The sequence below is a fragment of the Apteryx rowi genome, unplaced genomic scaffold (assembly GCF_003343035.1).
Source record: "Apteryx rowi isolate R43461 unplaced genomic scaffold, aptRow1 scaffold_475, whole genome shotgun sequence".
NCBI lineage: Eukaryota > Metazoa > Chordata > Aves > Apterygiformes > Apterygidae > Apteryx > Apteryx rowi.
Window position 1 is genome coordinate 547960 of NW_020450733.1, and position 22015 is coordinate 569974.

The window sequence follows — 22015 nt, forward strand, 5'->3', positions numbered from 1 at the left end:
AAGTGCCAGTCTGCCTTGGGACATGTTCAAAGTCCAGCTCCTTGCCTGCTGCTTTTGAGTGTCTGGGGGACAGCCCTTTCATTTGTCCTAAGGGAGGTTGCCATGTGCCTGGCCGAGGAGGGTGTTCAGGCATCCATTGTGCTGAGTACCAGGCTTCAGTTGATGACTCTCTGACCAGTTGTAACCATGGATTTGTCTTAAACACACAGGCCCAAAGCCATCCAGACACATTAGTAAACAGCTCTGCCTGCAGTCAGAGGATAGGGCAGGCACTATCCCATGTTAGCACAACATGGGGCGGGGAGGTAACTGCCCTTGCTCTGTGTTCATGGGCTAAGCCTGTGCTTTGCACCTGACGGTCAGAGGCAGCGATGACTGTCACATGGTGGGCTGGGCTGGCTTTGAGCCCTCTGCCTTTTCTTCATGTCTTCGATAATCATGCCTGCGTTTAGCAAGTAAGGACCCTTGCACGTCTGGCCTTGATTGTTCCACTGCTAAAGCAGCCATTACTAATCCAGCTTTAGAGCAATGGGGTAGGGAGTTGAGGACTCAGATTTGGAAACTCCTGAGAGATCTCAGAGTTACCACCACCAGGGAAGGTTCCTGATGGGTCTGGATTGAGAGCCAGGTGGGACTGGCGTGCCAAAGGCTCAACAAGACTCCTGAGTGAGCACATAACTCATGCACAATACAGACTGTGTCTGAGTCCCAGACTCTTAGTACTTTGCTCCTCTTTGCTTTGTAATTGCCTGGATTTGTTGTTTTCAAAGTTATTAAGTCTCCCTTTTCTTTCTCTCGTCTCCATGTGTTCTCCCTGCCTCCAGACCGGCCAGAATGGATATCTCACCGACAGCAGGTTAGTAGTGTACAGCAGACACTGTTTGTATCTCTGGCTTTCTCTATGGAGGACTGCATGACTCTATAATGATGCTTTTTTCTGATGTTAACCGACAGAATCTCCAAAGAAGGCTTTTCTTCTAGTTCTCACAAACGGAGGCAGATTTTTAGGTATCTCTGTGTGACTTATTTTGTACATTGTCCTGCTGAGTAAATTTGCCCCATGCATGGCTGCTTGTGAAGTTATTCAAGTTGTATTTTTTGCAACATCAATTTTTGAGTCCTTTTTTGCTGAATCATCAATTAAAATGGAGGGGTGGAAGGTGGGAATGGCAGGGAAGAATGGGGAAGCTAGAGGATTCCAGCACTTCTCAAATCATTCTGCCTCTCGTTTCCCCACAGGGTAGGAAAACCCCTGCCCTTACAGTGACAGGATCAACATCCTCACAGTGTGGATTTGTCCCTAATCCCTGATCTTAACAGCTGAATTGCTTAATGGTGGCAGTGAAGTGTCTGAGGAGCCCATTTCAACCAAAGTGTGCTGCAGAGGGCACTGGGAGCGTGTTTGAGCAGCATTTTCTCATTAAGTTGTTTTCCTGTGGATGAAAGGGGGAGAAGAATGAAGTTAGCCTGAGGAGTCACCTTGCACAGATCCCTGTCTGGCACTGGTGGCTGCTGAGGATGAGAAGATAAAGAACAGGATGAAAATGGAGTGAGCCTCATGCCTGCTGTCCTCTTGTTTGATAGTACTCTAGAAACTCTAGAGAGGAAACATCTCTGGGTATGAACAGCACAGGAGGATCTAAGGAAATGCAGAACCAGCTTGGCATGGCTCAGGCTACTCTTGGAGGGACACTGGTGTCCTCAGCATGGTTACTCCCAACGTGTCAGGGACTGTGTGTTGGAGTCTGCTGTGGCAGTAGTGTTTAAGGCAGTGGGTAGAGTTTTCAGATCTGCCATGGGGCTTTAGTAAAGTTCACCCAGAAGCGGCAAGAAAGCTGCTGTTGTGATTGCAGCTTTAGGAGCCTAAAGAGTTTGGTTAATCTGTCAGCTTTGTGTTGTAGTTCCCATAGTGGGCAGAGGGAGGCTGTGTGGACCTCAGGATCATTTGGGACTCTGGACAGAGATGGATAGGCTCTTGAGGAGACTGGGGCTCCCTCAGCGGTGATGCTGGAGATGATGACCTTGTGAACTCCAGAGACTTGCCGCGCTTAAAGCCCAGCATTCAGAGCAAACAAAGCTGTTTCACTTGCTTGAAAGCCCAGTATTAATGCTGCTGAAGCACAAGTCTGACTGCAGAGAGCTCTGCTGGCGGACACGCTTGGAAACTGGCTGCAGCAAGGCTAAGGGAAAGCAAGCATGGCAGAAGCTACCACGGCAGCTCTCAGAGTGGTAGTGTGCCTGGAGGTTGGAGAGCATTTAGCCACAGCTGAATCAGAGCAGATGCCTTCACATGTCCCCCCTTTCCCCTTCCCCTTCCCTCTCCCCCCACCTCTCTCAACAGCCCCCAAACCAGCCTTCAGAGTTTAGGTTGGAGACAGCCCGAGAACTTGAAGGTGATGCTTGTTAGGTCAGCTATAATTTTGGCTTTGAGGATGCATAGTCAAGTTCCTTTCACCAATTTGAGGATAATTGCACTGGTTGCTTTTCCAAGGATTTTTTTTTTTTTTTTTCCCCTCTCATGTGCTCCTACTGGCCCAGGACATCACCTCAGAAGTTCCTTCCAAGCTTCCGTTTTCCCCTCCACAACTGCTTGGTGCTGCTGCCAGGCTCGGTATAAGCATCTCTTCCAGTGTCACCTTCCTCAACACTCCGCCTCAGTGGAGGCCCAGGAACCCAGGACTGTGCTTATGTTCCTCAGCTGGGCTGACAAACCAGGCTCACTGCTTGTGGCATTTTGCTGGTGCTCAGTAAGGTCCTATTCTGCCCAGACCTGGCCTGGGCCTGAGGGAGGATGAAGAGTGGGAGCTCTGAGTGAAGTGATATGCTGGCCTGTAGCTGTTCCGACTGGCAGGAAGCCTTACCAGGGCTGGTGCGGAAAGTGGTCTGGCAGGCTCTCAGTCATCCTTGTCTCAAAGACTCTGTAAAGCTATCCATAGAGAAACCTCTGTTCTGAGACAAGGAGGGCTTTAGCAAGGGATCATGCTTTGACCCTGCTGGAATCCCCTCCAGACTGGGCTCTGGCTAGGGAAAAGGGTGAGGGGCAAGCTCTCAACACACACCAAGGAAGAGCAGCAGTGTCTGGGTCTTCACAGTGCATGCTCAAGCAAGCTGTGAGCCAGGGTGTTTGTTCGCTGGCAGATACCTGTATGCAGTGCCAGCACACTGTGTCACAGAGCCAGCCACTGGCCAGGGTCACCACCCCTGGTGTGACAGTTCTGATGCAGCTCGTGTGGGTCCTGCTCCTGCCCCTTTCCCCTGAAGGTGTTGTCTAACTCCTCCGGTCTCTGCAGGGGCAACCGGGACAGTTTGAACCGGGCCTCGGGCAGCCGTCAGAGCAGCACAGAGAGTGAGATAAAGTCACTGGAGCCTCGGCCATGGAGCAGCACCGACTCAGATGGCTCCATCCGTAACCTGCGACCACCTGTCACCAAGGCCAGCAGCTTCAGTGGCATCTCCATCCTGACGCGGGGGGACAGCATTGGGAGCAGCAAGGGCAGCACTGCCAGCAGAACATCCCGGGCAGGTACTGTATAGTTTCCCATGCACCTTCTGCCAAGAGGCATCTAGCAGACATAGTTGCCAGGCTGGGATTGGGGGATTGGTGCTTGTGAAGCTCTGGGCAGTGACTCTGGTTAAAATGGGACATGGTTGGCATCATCTCAATGTGTTCAGTACCAGGCCAGGGCTACGCCGGCTGGTTTATCGTTTGCTCTTTCAGTACGCACTATTACATCTCACTTCCCTTTAGCAGAGTTGTCCAAGACACAGAACACTGTTTAGTCCTATACCCTGGGACTCAAGCTATGAATTTTCTATTGTTTCCTTCTCATGCTGTGCTGCAAGTTGTGTTCCCACTCCTTTCTGCTCCCCATGATCTCTCACAGCCCTAAGGAGACTTCCTCAGTCAAGGTAAACCATCTAGCGCTTTTCCTTGCTTTCCAACAAAGGAGCTCCCAGGAAGGGTGCCACCAATTAGTCTATCTCATCAGACAAAGACCGTGTTAAGCAGTATCTGCCTAAGATGTTCTCTCAAAATGGTTCACCATACTCCTGAGAGCAAACATAACAGCAGGGAGCTGGGGCTGCAGCTCTTCAAGAGCTACTGAATACAGCTTAAGGTTTCAGGAGCACGAAAGGGAATTGGGATCACAAGTGTCTTTGGCTGCTCCAGATCAGTTCTTCCTTTTCCATCTGGATCGCACAAGGGGTGGTCCGTGCACGCAGAACATTATTGTGAAGCATCACTGGTAGTCTGTCACCCACAACAGTTTCCTCAGAGGATAGGTGCTGCCCTTGGTGCAGCACCAGCCCTCTATCAGTGGGGAGCAGAGTACTTTATTTTCAACTGACTGCTTGAGAAAGGCATTTGTGGAAGAGGCAGCACAGATCTTTGCTGTCATTTTAATAGTCTGGTGGTAACTGAGGAGCCATATGGTAGCTGGTTACAATTCCTGTGCAACATCGATGAGCAAAATCCAGTGGTATCTCAGTGTCTACCTTCCTGCATTATCTCTGGTAGGCAGCAGGTCCCCAAATGCTTGAGAGCTGTCATTTTACTGGGGAGGGGAAGCAAATTGGTGCTTGTGGGTGATTCGACTGCTCCACAGGAATCCATTCAAATGAAAGGGATGGACCTAAAAGGAATGAGACTGCTGTTCTAGTGCCCAGGCTGGCTTTGAAAACCACACATTCATCTTGTACTTTCAGGGTGCCTATATTGTCTCTTGGGACCCTGTTTCCATTGTACTCAGGGCTGTGCTTTTTCTGGTTCTTGCAACCACCTCTGGCACTGATTCATCAACTGATGGGAGCAGTTATTTGAAGATCTGGCCCAGCCACGTGCAAAGCAGAGCAAGAGAGGATCTATTTTTTGCTCTTTATGTATTTTTCTTCCAGGTCTTCCCTGGGAACAGAAGCCAATTGCTCTCCTGGCTCTATATTATGGCGAGTAATTAGAAATGCTGTGGGGGGAAAAAAAAAGAAAAATAATTTTCTCTTGAAAAAAACCACCATATCCTGCTGTTTGTTCAGAGTGGAGGAAGTGCCTAAGACTCGATGATTCTTTTCCCATCTCAGCCATCAGCCTCTGGGCAACTGTGAACAAAATATTTCCCCCTTTGCAGTGTGGGTGACGATACAAAGCTCCTTATCAGAGTGCCTCAAGACTGGCTGTTGAAAAGCAGTAGATCAGAGGCAGAGTTAGTTAAATAGCAGCTACTGGGCCTTCAAGCAATAGTTTCACAGCCTTTTTAGTTCAGGAAGTATGACTGAAATACTGAGGAGGGCAGTTGCCAGCTAGGTGCCCTGCAGCATATATCGCACGCCTTCCTAACAATTTTTCCTGGCCATGAGGAAGAATTGCTTTCAGCCAGCCGACCCCCCCAGCCCTTTACTCAAAGGACGTGCATGTACTGGGTCTATATGACCATAAAATGGGATTCCCTCACTCCCCTCTTTGTTCTGGACAAAAAAATGGGCTAATCTTGACAATGTATTGGTGTCCAAGCAGGGGTCTTGCCTAGCTGCAGAGCTGAGCTGTGGCTGGGAACAGCCCTCCAGCTTCCTTCCGCAGGCTGCTTTACGGCACTGAGCTGACTTGAGTGTACCCAGCAGCTTCCTCTTTTGTAAACTCTGCCTCACGCTGGGATGGGGTACCCTCCATCAGGCAGGTGCTGCTTTTACAACCAGATTCCTCTTCCCAGCAGGAAGTCTATGTCATTTATAGAAGGCCCTGACTCGTGCCAGGTGCTTTCCAGATGCGAGAGAAGACACATCTCTCCAAAGAACTGGTTGCACCACAAACCTATTTTTACCACCCTGCGCCAACCCTACCAGCAGCTACACCAAGCAAGCTCTATCCTGTGGGCAAAGACAGGCCAGGCTCATCCTGTGAGCCTGTCATTGGCTTTTTAATTTCCTGCAGTTCTGAGCAGTGTTGAAGCATCACACAAACAGCAGCTGCTGATAGCTCTGCGTGGGGACTGCTGGGTTAGGCTGTCCATGCGCTGTGAGCGTGCTAGGTTGGTGTCAGGGCACCTCCTTGGGTATGATAGCTGTACGACTTGTGGACGTTGTTTGGAACAAAGATTGCAAAGTGGTCTTCCCTGCATGGAGCAAGGCATGCACAGGTCAATGCGAGGAGAAGATGCTGTGCACAGCTGTGGAGGGACAGTGGGTGAACATGGATGTGGAGAAGAGAGAGAGGCAATCACCTGGAGTCCAGAGGGTGTCAACACCTTGCTTTGCTGTGAGGTAGAGGCAAACTAGTGCCTTGGCCTGCAGTCCATTCACCCTGTCTGCATGGAAGTTCCTGCTTGGACAGCAGACAGAATGCAATCTAGCTGCAGTACAGAAGACAGGCTCTAACTCACCCCCCCACATCAATGTTTCTCTCTCTCAGGTACCAACCCTGCCATGCCTTTCTCTATTCAAGGTCTGGTACTAGGTGCCCCTGACGCATGCAGCCAGTCCCCCTCTTCACAGCCCAACCGTGGCCTCCTGCCCTGTGCAGCCCAGCAGCCTCAGCCACAGTCACCACAACAGCCTCAACCACAGCCACAAGGACTTCCACCCACAGCCCAGCAGCAGCCAGCCATGAGTAACCACATGATATCGCAGGTGAGTTGCTGCACAGCATCCAGGGCTCAGTCAACTCCTGAGGCACAGAGGTGGGAGGTAGAAACAGAGACCCACCACACACCAGGGGTGCCCTGGACTCACCCTTGCCCTGTGGGATTTGGGTGGCCTCACGCTTGCCACCTGTTAGGGAGTGACAGTCCCTCTGTGTTATTGGCAGAGCAGGAGAAGGTCAAGGGGCCTTGCTGTGTCTGCATATGATGCTGCACGACATCTCAGCTCACCAGCCTCTTCCATATCTGCTCGGGCCAACAGCCCTTCTGGCAAGGGATCTGTAACACTTCGTTGAGCAGCAGAGTTACCCTCTGGGACCAGCTGCCTTCCTGGTGAGGGACTGTCACAAATGATAGTTGAGTTTGAGTTCCCCAATGCTGAAATCCTATGGCTGGTCACCTGATGTCCTGGGGAAAGGTAGACCTGGGGCTGGGTCCTGGTGTGTTCTCCAGACCCTCCCCAGGTTAAACTCAAATGATGTTTCACAGCCTGGCAGGGCTATTTCTGAGGATGGAGCCCTTTGGAAAGCATTCATGGCTGTCATTCCTACAGACGTTTTTCTGTTCCTGAGCCTGTAAGAAACCACAGCACAACAGCTGACCCTGCATCACTGCACGATTGAAGAAGTGGTGGGAGCTAGCCCTGGTGGGCACATTTGGAGAGCAAAGCTGCCTCATGTTCAGTGGGTGCAGAGCTGTTTGGTGTGCATGGGAAGGGACCTCAGTATCCTGCCATCCTGCCCTTACCAGAGCGGTGTGTCTGTGCTGGACCACAGCCTGCTCTTGAGTTTTATAGGGATCCTTTCTGGTGCTTTGTCCCATACTTATGATGTCTCCTAAAGCAATGAATTTCAAGAGCTTTCAATGATTTGGGGTGGGAGGAGAAAACAAGCCTCCTCAAATGGCTTTTACTGCAGATAATGTGAGTAGATTTGTGTTCCTCCATATCCTTGCTGTCTGTCACCATTTGTATGAGGATGGAGGGAACTTGTAGTTCTTGGGCTCTGGACAGACTCCAGAGTTTCATGATTACTCTTTGCTTCCCAGGGATGTGGATGTGTCTGCAAAGGATACTGAGACTCAAGGGAAACAGATCAGTTTGAGGTGTCTCCTGAGGTAGCCAGGATGTAGTGCTAAAGTTAGCAGGAGTGTCTGTCTGGAGTTGTAGCATGGCATGGGACTGAGCACAGTGCCCTGGGTGGGCGGTGTAAACACATAGCAGGTTTCTGGAACTTCTCCCCCTTTTCTGGCTGATGTGAAGTTGCTCTCAACAGCAGAGGCAAGTCTGCCCTGCTGAACTGGGGTGTAGTAGAGTCCAGAGACTTTGGTATCAGAGCTGTGCAGCATCTCTGTGTCTTGCTGGGGGTTTATTTTGCATCTTCTGCTGTTTGGCTCTTCTCCTAATGGTGTAGCTCCTGAAAAAGCTGTTGGCTGTTGGTGAAAGGTCTGAAAATGCAATGTCTCCCATATGCATGCACCTTCTGTCCCACCAAAGGACAAATCAGATGAATAAAAGGAAGCCAATGCTGCCTGTTGATTACAAGTGGAGTGCCCAAAGCACTGTCTGTGGTGCTCAAGTTAGGTGTTGTCATAAGCAGGCATCAGCAGGTCCCCCAGGAGACAAAAGAGAGGCCCATACGGGAGGGTGAGACTGAAAAGAGTCAGTTTTACCAGCAGGGAAGGCCAAGAAGCACTGCAGAGAGAGCTTGGAGCCAGGGCCACACACAAGTGGATGGTGAAGAGGGGGAGGCACAAAGGTTGTAAGGGGAGGAAACGGCTCTCCTGGTGCTCTTAACAGTAGCTGACCTTTGTGAACTTGTGTTGCTGTTCATGCCAGACAAGAGCTGCTTTGTGGACATGGTCAGCCTTCCCAGCTTCCACAAAGCAACTGGCCGGGCTGTGTGTCTTCCTTCATAGAGAGATGAACGCTCTCCTGCTCTGGTCTCTGTGCTTTCCACCCCTCTGCAATGCCCCCCCGCCTCTTTGTGTGTTTGCAATTGGCTCAGTTGACTAACCTTATTGTTCCTTCTTTCTCTCCTTCCTCCTATCCTGTCCTTCCTTCCTTCCTTCCTTCCTTCCCCCACACCTTTTCCCACCCAAATCTCTCTCCTTTGCTCCCTTCTCTGCTGGTCTCAGCCGGTCCCAGCGCTGCAGCCTGTTCAGTATTCTCCAAGCTCCTGCCCCCAAGTCCTCTTGCCAGTCTCTCCACCCCAGCAGTACAACATGGTATAAACCCCATTTCCTCTTCTGCACTGTCTCTGTTGTACTCATGTGATGTTTGTGTTGTATGAGCTTTTGCTGATCAGGTATGTTGTGGCCGCTGCACCCAGCGGGTTTGGGATTTGGGGAGGCCCTGCGCTGCAGCAGGGCCAAGGCCATGGGACACCCAAGGCTGTGGGAACTGCCAGTGCTGGGCACTGCTGGAGCGGCTGGTCTTGAATGGGGCGGGGGAACACAAGTGCAAAGCCCAGATCTGCACCAGGAAGAGCTGCCTGTGCCCAGCACTGGGGTCTGGGGGGCTGGGTCAGTCCCTGCGCCACCCCCACCACGGAGCACGAACCGTCGCGGGAGCGAGCAGAGCGTGGGTGGTGCCGTGAGCCCGTGGTCCTGGGGGCACTGCCAGCGGGTCCTGGCCCGCAGCCCCCAGGGGCCCGGACTGCTGGGCTTGGGGGCACCACAGGGGCAACGCTGCAATGCAGGTGTTCCCCGAGCACTTGGGCTCCGCTAGCAGCCTGCATGCCCCTGCCCCACTCCTGCAAAATGCTCTTGGGCTGTGGCTTGTTTCTGGGACTTTTCCAGAGCCCCTCCGAGCAGAGCAGACCCCTCTGCTGGGAACAGCCACGTCCTACGTGCTTTCCTCCTCCATCCCTCCCACTTATCCCCAATGCAGGGTGACGAACTCAGCAATCCCTTTGGGCAGATCAGCCTCAGCCGGCAGGGCTCTGCAGAAGCACCGGATCCTTCCTCGGCCGTGTTCCAGTCATCCCTCATCTCCCAGCATCCTCAGCAGACAGGATTCATCATGACATCCCCTGGGCAGCCCATTCCCACCTCCAACTACTCCGCCTCAGGGCACACGGCCCCCACGCAGCAGGTGCTGCAGCCCCAGAGCTACATTCAGCCTCCCCAGCAAGTAAGGACATGTGCAAACCTGGGACGGGGGGTATGCACCTCTGCCCAAATCTGCCAGGGCAAGGAGTTGCTGGGGAGCAGCCCAGAGAACAGCTCCAGCTCCTTGAGAGTGGGTCCCCTCTTCTGCTGCTGCTCGTTTGTAATAGATCAATGCACACAGGTCAAAGCACCAAGTCAGCTCCCTGCCCCGTGCTAGGCACAGGACAATTTCTGCCCCCTTGTCCCTCTGAGCTCACAGGGTGCTTATCCGGGGATCTCTCCGGCCATTCCTGGAACATTGCTGGGGGAGGGACAGTGACCATCTGAGCCCAGATTCAGGACTGACACTTCTAAGCTCTCTTTGGGGTCCTGCAGGACTTTATGACCTCTAGGATCGGTCTCTGAGAATTGTGGCTCCCCTGCTCTTGCACTGCTGTGCTGGGAAAGGCTTGGATGTGCAGGCTGGGAGGAGTGGGAAGGGGCTGCAGTTCTTGGAGGAGCTGTCATCTGGCCAGAGTCAAAGCCCTGCCTGGTTTCCTTCAGCAGAAACCAGGCAAGGTGAGAGAGAAGACTGGCCCTGGGGGACTAGCTTTCTGGGTCCTGCTCCCTCTTGTGTTCTCATCACGTGTCTTCTTGATTCTGATAGATTCAGGTTTCTTACTACCCTCCTGGGCAGTACCCGAACTCCAGCCAGCAATACCGATCTCTCAGTCACCCAGTGGCCTACAGCTCCCAGCGCACTCAGCAGCTCCCCCAGCAGTCCCAGCAGCCTGGTAAGGGGGAGTAGAGGGGGGAGAACATGTTTCCTTTCACTGCAGCTCTGTTGGCTCTTAAGGATCTCCCATGTACTGGTTGGGGTGGGACTGTTCTTCCCTGCCCTAAGGTGCCATTCTCCTACTCTTTGCTGGACTTGCCGACTATAGAGTACCTCCGGGCTGTGCAAAGGGGAATTGAAACCGGACCTGGCTGCTAAACCTCTTTTAGTCTCTTCCTTCTGTCTCAGCAAGCAGGATGGGCATCAAAATGCAGCGTGCACTGAGCTGCTGTAAGGTGGATTTAAAGCCAGGAGCTTTGTTCAGATCTTTGCACATCTCTGCCATGAAGGAAGCCCTTTCCTCATTGTTTTAGCAAGAGATGGAGGCAAAGCAGGACTTGACTAGTTACATGCCAAGTCCCTGACCGCTTCCTGTGGCCAGCTGGGAAGCTGCTCCATTTAAACCCTGTTCTGACAGGTTTACAGCCAATGATGTCCAACCAGCAGCAAACATACCAAGGTGTGATGGGAGTGCAGCAGGCACAGCCCCCTAGCCTCCTCAACAGTCAGAGGAACAGCATGGGGGGCCAGATGCAGAGTATGATGGGAGTGCAGCAGGCGCAGCCCCCCGGCCTCCTCAGCAGCCAGAGGAGCAGTATGGGGAGCCAGATGCAAGGCCTGATGGTCCAGTACACTCCACTGCCTTCGTACCAGGTAGGCATCAGCTGTGCTCAGGTGAGGGGTTGCTGGGGAGAGGCCTCAGTGCTGCAGGCCTCACAGGAAGCACCCTGCTCCTGTGGGTGAGTGATGGAGTGAAAGACCCAGACCCATTCACTTTGACAAGATTGTGTATGCTTGCCCACTGGCAGTGCGTGTCCGCGTTTGAGCCTGTGTGGGGCATCTCTTGAGGAAGAGGTCTGGTCTGGAGTGTGGCTGGTCCCTTGGCCTTTGTGTTCCCAGAAAAGCTGGCAGGGGCTGCCCTTCCCTGAACAAGATTGCTCCAGGCTGCAGTAACCAGCCTGGCCTGTCTCCTACCCTGTCTGGACCTCACTGACTCACTGACTGGGGCCAGTTGTCCCTGCTTCTGTTCTCTCTTGCCTGTCATTTCGCAGTGCTGCACCTCTCTTCCCCCTGCAGGTCCCTGTGGCCAATGAGTCCCAGAATGTGGTCCAGCAGCCCTTCCAGCAGCCAGTGCTTGTACCAGCCAGCCAGTCTGTTCAGGGGGGCCTTCAAGCTGGAGGGGTTCCCATCTACTACAGCGTCATCCCAACTGCCCAGCAAAATGGCACCAGGTAAAGCTTCTGTATTGCTGGCCTGCCTTGGGGAGAGTGGGACCTGCTGCCCTGCTGAAAGGGCATCACATTATTTCTGCAGTTCGAGGAGGCAGCTGGGCACCACAGATACTTGTCCTCTCTTGAGCTTCCCCGGTCCAAGCCCCCATAGCCAGCACTTCCTGGCCACAGCTGCCCAGCAGCGTGTGGTGCTTTCTGTGCTCCTCCCAGAGGCAGCTGTGTTTCCAGCCATCTCATGTGCTGAGGGAGCTGGCGGCTGCCTGCACAGGTAGGCAGATTGCTTCTCCCCCATCCCCAGCACCTCACCAGAGCACTCTCTGCTTCGCAGCCCTTCGGTGGGGTTTCTTCAGCCGCCTGGCTCTGAACAGTATCAGATGCCACAGTCCCCCTCACCCTGCAGCCCGCCGCAGATGCAACAGCAGTATTCAGGTAAGAGGGGCCGCTGGTCAGTGTTGACGCTGTTTCTGCACAGACTGGGTTGGGTTTTGGAAGAAGTGTGGGGGCTGCAGTGAACAGAGCAGCCAATTCACAGCTGAATCTGGCAGCTTCTGTGCAGGGAGTTTCCTTAGTCTTACACATCCCACAGCTCCCTGCAAGTCAACAGCATGCGGCACAGGGACTTTGCTGCGGACCGGACTGATGCTGGCCTGTGCCTGGCATCTCCTTACCATGGCAGGGAGGCAAGGTGGGAGCGGGCACAGGGAGCTGCTGTGGGCTGTGGACTCCCTCTGCTGGCAACATGGCTTAGTGTCGCTAGGGCAGCTCATGGGACTGGCGGGAGCACTGTGGATGAGGGGAACAGCCCAGAAGTCAGGATTCCTGTGTCCTGTCCCCAGTGCAGGGTTGTGAGTTGAGGTCTGGTGAATTAGTGCAAGAGCTGGAGCTGCAAACCAAGCTTCTGGGGGCTCTATGCCCAGCTCTGTGATTAGACCTGTTGCCTAAGGATTTGGTGTGATGCTCAGAGAGGTGACCAGAGTTGCCTTCAACTTGTTCCCTCTGCTTGCATTTTTCCTGGATTAACAGTCATCACTCACTGATGTAAGCTGTGATATCAGAGAGGGATCTCTTTCTGTAGAGACTTGGTAGGACCTCTCTTCACCCCACCTGAGCAGGCGGGGGTGGTGGAGGAGAGCACAATGGGGACGTTATGAGGGACGCTGCAAAGCTGCTGTCGCTGCCTCTTCTTCCCCAGCAAGCAGCAGCAGCAATGCACAGAGCCTGGGCAATACTGTCGCTGTTCTCTCTCCCCAGGGGTGTCTCCATCGGGCCCTGGTGTGGTTGTGATGCAGCTGAATGTACCCAATGGCCCCCAGCCCCCCCAGAACCCTCCCGTGGTGCAGTGGAGCCACTGTAAGTACTACAGCCTGGACCAGCGGGGGCAGAAGCCAGGAGACCTGTACAACCCAGACACCAGTGCTCAGGTATTGAGAGGACTGGGAAGAAGGCAGCTCATCTTTTGGGAGCAGCCTGGTGGGAGAAAGAGGTCCCCAGCATCCACACTGTCTGGATGGGCTGGGAGAAGGGGGTGGGCTCAAGCCATGGTGGTGAGGCAGGCGTGGGGCCAGTCACAAGCACTGGGGGTATCTAACCCTCTCCCTCCCCCAGGCCAGCGCCCAGTTGAACAGCCCCATCACGTCCCCCACCCAATCCCCGACGCCGTCTCCTGTCACCAACCTCAACAGTGTCTGCACAGGGCTGAGCCCCCTCCCGGTCCTCACACAGTTCCCCCGGCCCATGGGCCCGGCACAAGGTAAGGGGAAGGCGTGGGGACAGCACAGGCCTGGGTCTTTCCTGTGGCTCCCTTAGCCCCCTGCAAACATTTGCTCCCATTTTGCAGGCGATGGGCGTTACTCGTTACTGGGTCAGCCGCTGCAGTATAATCTGTCTATCTGTCCCCCGCCCCTGCTCCACAACCAGCCCAACTACAGTGCACACCAGGTAAGGTTGGGCTGGACCCCCACCCCCCTCTTCACTGTCCTGGGAGCAGAGCAAGACCCCCAGAGCACCCCTCTCTGGGCAGGGCCCAGGGCTGAGCAGGGGCAGTTCAGAAGTGAACCTGACATCTGCCCCGTGCTTGGGCACCCCTGGGTTGGGCGGCATGTTGCCTGCCCCATACTCTTGCCAGCCGCACAGCAGGGCTGCCATTGTGAACAGTTTTCCTTGGAGCCTGACACTGGGCTGAAATTTCACCCTGCTCCCAGCTTTGCCCAGAAGCGATGTCAGCCTCAGGTCCTTTGAGTGTCCTGGAGCCGTGGCTGTGCCCTGGTCTCATCCAACTTCCCCATACCACCGTGGCATCATCTCAAAGGTGCCAGGGGTGCAAGGATCATCCAGGTGTCTCCATTCCCCTTCACAGTCGTGGCCTAGTCATGTTTGGTCTTGCCTGCCCCTCCAGGATGCTCTGTGGGCACTGTGAGGCCACGGTGTCTCCTCAGGTGACATGTTACCATTTTTAATCTTTAAGGGACAGACTGGAATGAAACATGGAAACCGGGGCAAGAGACAGGCCCTCAAGTCAGCATCCACTGATCTCGGGACAAGTGACGTAGGCAAGTGACCCTCTTTCTGCAGCTCCCCCTTTGCCTTCCGCCAGGTCCCTGCTGCATGGGTGCATCTGGCACTGGCAGGAGTTGCACAACCCCCATATTTGTGGGGCTTTGGGATCCTCCACAGGTGGCTGCCAGGGCTGAAATACCTGGTGGATCGTTTCTCTCCAAGGGGGAAGGACCCCCCCCTGTTCCTCCTCCCCCGGGCAGGGGTCTCCACTTGCTCGTGTCAGGGAGGGGAGGAGAGGCACATGTCTGGCTCCTCCCCGCAACAAATGCAGGACCTGCTAATTGGGTGTGAGCCAGACAGGCTGGAAGGGAGACAGTCCTCCCTGGCTCTCTGGAGGCTTCAGAGTGGTCCCCCACGTCACCTCTGTGTCACCACCACTGACTGCAGCTGTTTGCAGGGGGCCCTTTAAGAGTTGCTTCCCGGAGAGCTGGCCCCCATCCCGCCACAGGAAAGTGGCTGGCATGTTCGTTACATGCCGTGTTAATATTAGCAAAGAATCCGTTTAGCCAGGCCTCCGCTAAGCCCCGAAGCTGGAGTGGAGCCCCAAAGAGCTGGAGCCAGGAGGCAGCATGGGTGTTTGGGTACCACAGAGCAGAGGCACAGAGGCTGGCGTGACACTGGCCTGGGCGCAGGAAGGGATCCTCCCCGTGACAAAGCACATGGGGAAAGGTCGTGTTCAGAGTGCAGCTGCCACCCCTGGGTGTAGCCTGCCCAGGGGCAGAGGGCAGCAGGGCTGGGTTAGCTCCCCTCCTGGCACCCAGGATGAGGGTAAGAAAGCAGGACAGAGCACCTGGGAAAGCCCTAACTGGAAAGCCAAGCCCAGTCAAAGGCATCGAGGAGGGCTTGGTGCTGCTAGAGCCTTGGCAAACAGAAAATATCTGTCGTCTTGTCTCCTCTTGAAGTGGAGCACATGGGGGCCAGGATGGGGTATCGGAAAGATCAGCACAGGCACTGTAGCGACCAGGAAGGCGGGGGCAGTTTGAGGAGGAAGAAGTGACTGGTTAGAAAAAACATCCCTGATGTGGGACCAGCTTAGCAAAGCTCTGCTTTCATGGGCTGAGTAGAGATGATGGCTCCCACCCCAGAGCTGGTGAGGAACCCAGACATCAGCTCCCACCATGCTGTTGCCATCCGAGGTCCTGCGGCTGACACATGCTGTCTTTCCACTGCAGTGCTGGGCCGAGTGCTGGAGGTGACGGACCTGCCCGAGGGCATCACGCGGACAGAGGCTGACAAGCTCTTTACCCAGCTCGCCATGGCTGGTGCCAAAATCCAGTGGCTCAAAGAGACTCAGGGGCGGCGCGGAGATGGGGGTGGCGGGGACAACAACGGGACTCCGGAGAACGGCAGGCACACTGACCTTGCTGCCTTATACACCATTGTGGCCGTGTTCCCCAGCCCGCTGGCCGCCCAGAACGCCTCCCTCCGCCTCAACAACTCCCTCAGCCGCTTCAAGCTGCGTGTGGCCAAAAAGAACTACGACTTGCGGGTGCTGGAACGTGCCAGCTCGCAGTAGGGCTCATGTATGGGCACAGAGCACACTGGACTGCGGGCACTTCCCTCTGCCTTCTCTCTTCCTTTCTTCCCTCCCTCCCTCTTGCCCTCCTTCCTGGATATATTTATATGGACATAATTAAGAGACAAGAAATTGATTTTTTTTTTTTTTTTTAATTTTTGGAGTGATGCCCATGCCCGCCCACCCTACCCTGTGTATATTGTTTTGTTAAGCACTGTGTTGAACCGCACATACAGGTGTTGATTGGTATGTTCACTGCACATTTTATTTAATCTGATTATTATTTGGGGGGTTATTTTTGTTTTTGTTTTATTTTGGGGGGGTTGTTTTTAAATATAAAAAGAAAACTTGTCCGTCACTTTAATGCTGCTTTCCCGTTCTCTGCTGGTGCCAATGCTAGGTGCGGGCTGGCAGCAGGGGCTGTCCTTTCCCCCACCTCAGGGGCGGGATGGCAGTCGGGGGCCCGTGCAGGAGTGTGTCCCTGCATGGGGCCTGCTCCATGCTCGGCACGTGCAAAGGGTGCAGCCTCGTCACCCTGCTGAGGCTGGGAGAGGAGCACAGAGCATTTTGAGCTGGGGCTGGTTGCCCTTCAGATATTCATAGCCTCTTCTTCCCAGCTGCTGGCCCCAAGCTGCCCACGGTGGCAAGGAGGGCATGCCCCCCGCTGCGTCCCCTGCCAGGGCAAACATAGCTCTCCTGGGTAAAGGGGAGCAGCCCTTGAGCTGCTGACTTACCACCGTGTCCTCCCACTGTGTGGGTACAGGAGTTGGGCTGGCGCCGGCCTCGCCATGGCGTTGCACGCGACAGCCCTCGGAGCTTCCTGCCATGTCTGGACCCAGCCTTGGAGCGCGGGTGTTGGTGGAGAGGTAAGAGGTGCCCGGAGGTGAGGGGGGCCCTGCTGCCACCCGCAGCCTAGTGGGGACATAGCTCCAGGGGCTCTGGCACCTGGGGGCCCATCCAGCCACTGGGATCCAGGACCTGGTGTGGGGCAGGATGATAGGGGCCTGGTTCCAGATAGGGGCCAGAGGACATGGGGCAGTGGTGAGCGTTGGGCACAGGACCTGCTGCTGCACCCCTTCCCCTCCACCTGCAGCAGCCTCGTGCGCGAGGGCAAACGGGACGGCAGGGCCGGAGCGCTCGGCGTGCCCCGGCGCTGCCGCTGCCCCATGCCAGGGGTGGGTGGGTTGCTGTGACGCCCAGCAACCCACTAACGCAAATAGCTGGCGGCGCCTCTCCACCCTGCTCCCCTCCTGGCTTGCGCACGGGCTCCAATTTCTCAGCGTCAGCCTCCGCCAGCGCTCAGCTGTTGGTGCCCCTCTGGCCTGTCACTCGGGCGCTCGGTGGCCCTGGGCGGCTGCCCCCTCCCCGCGCCCGGCCCCAGGGCTGGGGGCTCTGCAGCCCAAGAGGCTCCAGCGCCAGACCCCCGGCAGCAAGCCCGCTGCCGGCTTCGCAGGGCGTTTCATCAGGGGACGTGAGCTCCGAACGTGGCGTAAGTGCGTCTCCACATGCGGCTCCCCTTCCCCCGGCGGCCACCAACCCTGCTGGGCCCCCATGCTGCGGCCGGACCCTGGGGCCCACAGGATCCCCCCTCCTCTCTGTGCCTGTGGTCCCAGGAGTCCCCAGCCCCCCTCACTGTCTCCTGGACAGTTGTCCTGTTGTTTGCCGGGGGGGGGGCGGGGGGGTCTTGTGTTACGGTAGCACCAAAAATAGTGATGTCTGGTGGAAGGGCTGCGAGGATGGTTGACCGATGAAGTTGGTGTCAGGCGCGTCCAGGGGGTGCGGGAGCAGATCTGCCCCTGTGGTAGCACTGGGTTTCCATGGAAGAAAAGGCAGGGATGGCTGTGCCCTCGTGCCAGGCAGTGCTGTGGGTACGTTTGTTGTGGCAGGCCAAGAGTGGTGCCATTTGCTGCTTCATCTCGGGACGGAGGCGTCTAGGCGGAGACGGGCACGTACAGGTAGCTAAGTGGCTGCAGGCAGCGCTGGGCACCGCATCTGCGAAGCAGCTGGGGACGGCGAGGAGCAGCACTGCGGGCAGCGCCGGGCTGGGAGCGGAGCCCCAGTGGCAGGGCTGGGCAGCCACCCCAGGCCAGGCCCTGGGGCTCCCCGGCAGCAGCGCTGGGGCAGGAACCGTGGGCAGGGCAGAAGGAGGCGCTGGCCAGGAGCTGCTTTCCAGCTGGGTCTGACCCCATGGGGCTGCCAGGGGCACAGGCCACTGCTGCCCTGGCTGGGGCTCCGCAGTGGGGGCAGCCCCGGTCGAGACGATGTCTTTGTCTTCCCCTTGTAGCATGACAGAGAAGGAGGTGCCAGAGCCACCAGCTTCACCTGCCTCAGGTGGGAAACCCAAGAACCGGGTAAGTGGGTGCCCACAGGTCAGCTTGGGTGGGAGGGGGAACCCACCTTCCCCACATGGTCCCTGCCTCAGCCCCAGAACCCTCCATGGGGCCAGCGGTGCCCTGGTGGGATCCGACTGAGCGGGGCACTAGATGGGCATTGCCCAGCCTGGCTTTGCCCCAGGGTGCCTACAGCCATGTGGTGCCCAGGTCTTGCCACTTGCTCCTTGTGGGGGGACCCTCCTGGGCAGGGAAAGGGTCCCTGTGCCACCATGCTGCACCCAGGACACCTGGGTTCTCCTCCTGCCCGGGGAGGCAGTCTCTGGATCAGAGCGAAGGGACTGGGAGCTGGGCACTGGCTCTTTGCCCCATGCCTGCAGCGCACCATGCAGCCTCCTCTGCTCCAGCAGCTGCAGAAGCTGAAGCAACTTTTCCGGCGAAAGCCCAAGGAGGAGGCAGCACCGGAGCCACAGCCAAATGGGGAGCTGGTGAGCCCCTCTGGAGGGCCCATCTACTACATCTATGAGGAGGAGGAGGAGGAAGAGGAGGAGGAGCCCGAGCCTCCTCCCGAGCCCCAGAAACTTGTCAACGACAAACCCCACAAGTTCAAGGATCATTACTTCAAAAAGCCAAAGTTCTGCGATGTTTGTGCCCGCATGATTGTCCGTGAGTCGCGGGGGCGCTGGGGCCGTGGGCCAGGGCTGGGCCAGGGCTACAGCCCGCCGCTCCCGCAGCCATGGGGTCACGCTGCCTCTCCTTTCCCCCTCCCACCTCCAGTCAACAACAAATTTGGCCTGAGGTGCAAGAACTGCAAAACCAACATCCACCACCACTGCCAGTCCTACGTGGAGATGCAACGCTGCTTTGGCAAAATCGTGAGTGCTCACGCTGGCTGCAGCAGCACCTCCCGGGAGGGTACACGGAGGCACAGTGGCAGCATGCCGCCCGCATCCAGGCGCCTCAACCCCCCGGCCCTGCGTCACCCCTGGCGGGGTGTTTGCCCCCCTGGTTCTTTGTGCCCACCCATCCCCCCCAGCTCGCGGGTGGCAGGCTGGGCTCTGACCCCCTCCTCTTCCCCCAGCCTCCAGGATTTCGCCGGGCGTACAGCTCGCCCCTGTACAGCGACCAGCAGTATGCCTGCGTCAAGGAGCTGCTCTGTAAGTACCAGCCCCGTGCCCGGGGGGTGCCATCTCCCCACACCCCCTGACTGAGCCCCTCTCGCCGTGTCCTCGCCCCAGCGGCGGCCAACAGGAGTGACCCGGTGTTCGAGACCCTCCGGACGGGCGTCATCATGGCCAACAAAGAGCGCAAGAAAGGGCAAGACGACAAGAAAAACGTGAGTGCAGCTTAGCGCCTTGCTGCAAGCCCCCCCCCCCCCCCGCCGCCCCAGCCCCCTGCCCACCCCTTGCCCCCCTGACCGCGCTCTGCCCTGCAGCCGCTGGCAGCTATGATGGATGAGGAACCCGAGGCCATGAAGCCAGATGGGGGCAAAACGGAGGGCGGTGAGTGCTGCAAGCAGGCCAGGCTGAGGCTGCAGGGCTGAGCTCCCTTCCGGGCGTGGGACAGGGAGCCGGTGGGGCGGGCTGTGGACAGGGGGCCAGCGGGGAGGCTGCGTCCTGAGGAGGGGCTGCAAGTCCAGGTCTCACCTTGGGACTCTGCTTTCCCCCACTGACCCGGGCACCGGAGGTCCTTGAGGGGAGGCTGGTGCTGTGGATGGGGGGCACGAGGTGACCTTTCCTCCTCCCATTTTCAGGCACCTCCGAAGGGGACAAGAAGACCGAGAAGAGCACAATGGATGACAAGGTACCCCTCTTCCTCACCCCCTGCCTGCCGGCCCCCCGCTGGCAGGCAGCTCCCCGCCGGGCTGCCCCCAGCCCTGGGCCCCCCCGGCCCTGAGCCCCCCCTCTCCTGCCCCCCAGAACAAGAAGCCGCAGCCAGGGATGCGTGGTGGCTATCTGCAGTCTCACTACTTTGTGGCGCTTTATCGCTTCAAAGCCCTGGAGAAAGACGACCTGGATTTTCCGTGAGTCCCAGCCAGGAGGTGGGCAGGGACGCGGGGCGTGTGCTGGGGACAGGGACAAGTCTTCGCCTCAACAGGGCCCCCAGGCCCAGAGGGTGCCATGAATGAACAAGGGCAGAAATCAGAGCTGTGCTGGCTGTGGTCTGGGTTTTGCAGCTTTTCTGCCCCAATTAGCAGTGCTGAGACGATGAGTTCTGGCTCCTACCGAGCCACCTTGCTCCCCAGCTTCCAGGCTTTGCGCGCGAGCCCCATTTCCAAGGCTGCTGCGGTTTGTCTTTAGGTGGTGCTGCCCCTTTCCTGCACCCCACGCTTGAGGCTGAGCTGCTCACGCATGGGACCTGTCCTGTGAGCCCGAGGGCCATGCGCACCCCCTGCCGCAGCACAGGGCTCTCGGACCTGAAGCTCTGGGAAGAGTAATTTTCCTTGCCACTCTCAGGGTCTACATCTGATGATGCCCTTCCTTCCCTTTGCAGGCCAGGAGAGAAGATCACGGTGGTGGATGACTCCAACGAGGAGTGGTGGCGGGTGAGGCTGGGGTCCGGTAGGCACACAGCGGGAGGACACAGGGGGAGAGGTGACCTGAGGAGGCGAGCTGCATGTGAGGGGGGGCCCAGCCCCAGCCCCGGCCCCGCTCTGCCATGGCCCTCCTGCAGGCTGGTCCTCAGAGGGGAGTCGGGGGCGTCTCACAGATTGCTCCCCCCGCCAACACCCATCAACTGACTTCTTGCAGGGGAAGATCGGTGAAAAAATTGGCTACTTCCCCCCAAACTTCATCATCCGGGTGCGGGCTGGCGAGCGGGTGCACAAGGTGACACGCTCCTTCGTAGGCAACAGGGAGATTGGGCAGATCACGCTCAAGAAGGATCAGGTGAGGCCAGGCCATAGGGTCACAGCCCGGGTCCCCCTGGGAAGCCCCCCAGGGCTGTGTCCCTGCCCCGTGGGGCCCCCAAGCCTCACCCCCATCTCCCCCCAGATTGTGGTGCAGAAGGGCGAGGAGGTGAACGGCTACGTGAAAGTCTACACTGGCCGCAAAGTGGGGCTCTTCCCCATGGACTTCCTACAGGAGATCTGAGTCAGGCTGCCAGCCCTGGGCCGTGGCGGATGGACGGTGCCCACCGGAGCTACTGGGGCTGGGATGGAGCTGGGCCAGCAGGCGCCTTGGCTGGGCAACATGAGGCCGGGGGCTCCGGCGAGGGGCTGCGCTGAGACCGTTCCTCCCCTGGGTTGTGGTGCCTGCAGCAACGCGGTGCGCACGGAGGGAGGCACCCACCCACCCCGAGACTTGCTGGGGACGCCGTCCGGCCTGCGGGGGCGGCCTGCAGGTCCTGCCCTGCGCGTGGGGCTATGCACATCTGTGTGTTAGCAATACATGTCTATTCCCCTCAACCGCCGCCGCGTGTGTGTGTCCCACGGCAGGTTACTGCAGGCCCTGCCAGGGGGCCAGGGCCGCGGTCGGGGGGTTCCAGGGCAGCGGTTGGATGGCTGGGGCAGCGCCCCGCGTCCAGCAGGGCTGAGGCTGGCGCTGAGCCCCGCGGGCCCCGAATAGGGAGGGCAGGCGACAGGTGGCGCGGCGCCTTCAGGCGCCGGAAGAGCGGGACCCAGCATTCATCCAACGCAAGCGGGTGCCGCGGCAGGGAGCACTGGGGGCGCAGCTGGCGTCGGGGGCTCCTGCTGCCCCGGCCCCGACGGGGCCTCCCCGGCCCGGGGGCCACGGCCGGGCCCCGCGGTAACCACGGCGACGGCGCCCCCTGGAGCCGGAAGCGGGTCGCGGCGATGGGCGGGGCGGTCGCCATAGCGACGGGGCCCC

The 22015-nt window shown here is 57.4% G+C and overlaps 2 protein-coding genes across 19 annotated transcripts in view; both read left to right on the plus strand.

Moving 5' to 3' along the window:
• The window catches only part of R3HDM2 (R3H domain containing 2), a 60809-nt gene extending 44722 nt beyond the window's left edge, over positions 1-16087 (plus strand). For 5 of the 8 annotated variants that reach the window (XM_026078189.1, XM_026078190.1, XM_026078184.1 and 2 more), the window contains 13 exons: positions 825-856; positions 3291-3523; positions 6401-6618; positions 9520-9762; positions 10387-10513; positions 10973-11208; positions 11632-11786; positions 12115-12215; positions 13038-13207; positions 13392-13536; positions 13624-13724; positions 14251-14335; positions 15515-16087. In XM_026078189.1, the coding sequence (XP_025933974.1) occupies positions 825-856; positions 3291-3523; positions 6401-6618; positions 9520-9762; positions 10387-10513; positions 10973-11208; positions 11632-11786; positions 12115-12215; positions 13038-13207; positions 13392-13536; positions 13624-13724; positions 14251-14335; positions 15515-15858 (2190 nt within the window). In that variant the 3' untranslated portion in view covers positions 15859-16087. Of the gene's footprint in view, positions 1-824; positions 857-954; positions 1009-3290; positions 3524-6400; positions 6619-8765; positions 8856-9519; positions 9763-10386; positions 10514-10972; positions 11209-11631; positions 11787-12114; positions 12216-13037; positions 13208-13391; positions 13537-13623; positions 13725-14250; positions 14336-15514 lie in introns of all 8 variants that reach the window. The other 3 variants (XM_026078185.1, XM_026078187.1, XM_026078191.1) reach the window with 2 other exon arrangements.
• Positions 16088-16179: 92 nt separating this feature from the next.
• STAC3 (SH3 and cysteine rich domain 3) lies at positions 16180-21665 on the plus strand. Of its 11 annotated transcripts, none has more exons than XM_026078192.1 (12): positions 16180-16724; positions 17745-17813; positions 18143-18854; positions 18966-19063; positions 19270-19345; positions 19427-19524; positions 19624-19690; positions 19942-19991; positions 20108-20211; positions 20682-20733; positions 20939-21076; positions 21182-21664. In XM_026078192.1, exons 1-12 carry the CDS (start codon positions 16647-16649, stop codon positions 21278-21280), a joined length of 1641 nt encoding a protein of 546 aa, XP_025933977.1. In that variant the 5' UTR covers positions 16180-16646; the 3' UTR covers positions 21281-21664. The 11 variants fall into 11 exon arrangements, 9 of the variants coding, with proteins under 9 accessions (XP_025933977.1, XP_025933981.1, XP_025933983.1 ...); XM_026078196.1 differs by lacking the exon at positions 17745-17813 and having other exon boundaries at positions 18143-18209; positions 18596-18854; positions 21182-21656; XM_026078198.1 differs by lacking the exon at positions 17745-17813 and having other exon boundaries at positions 18143-18209; positions 18599-18854; positions 21182-21656.
• Positions 21666-22015: the final 350 nt, after the last annotated feature.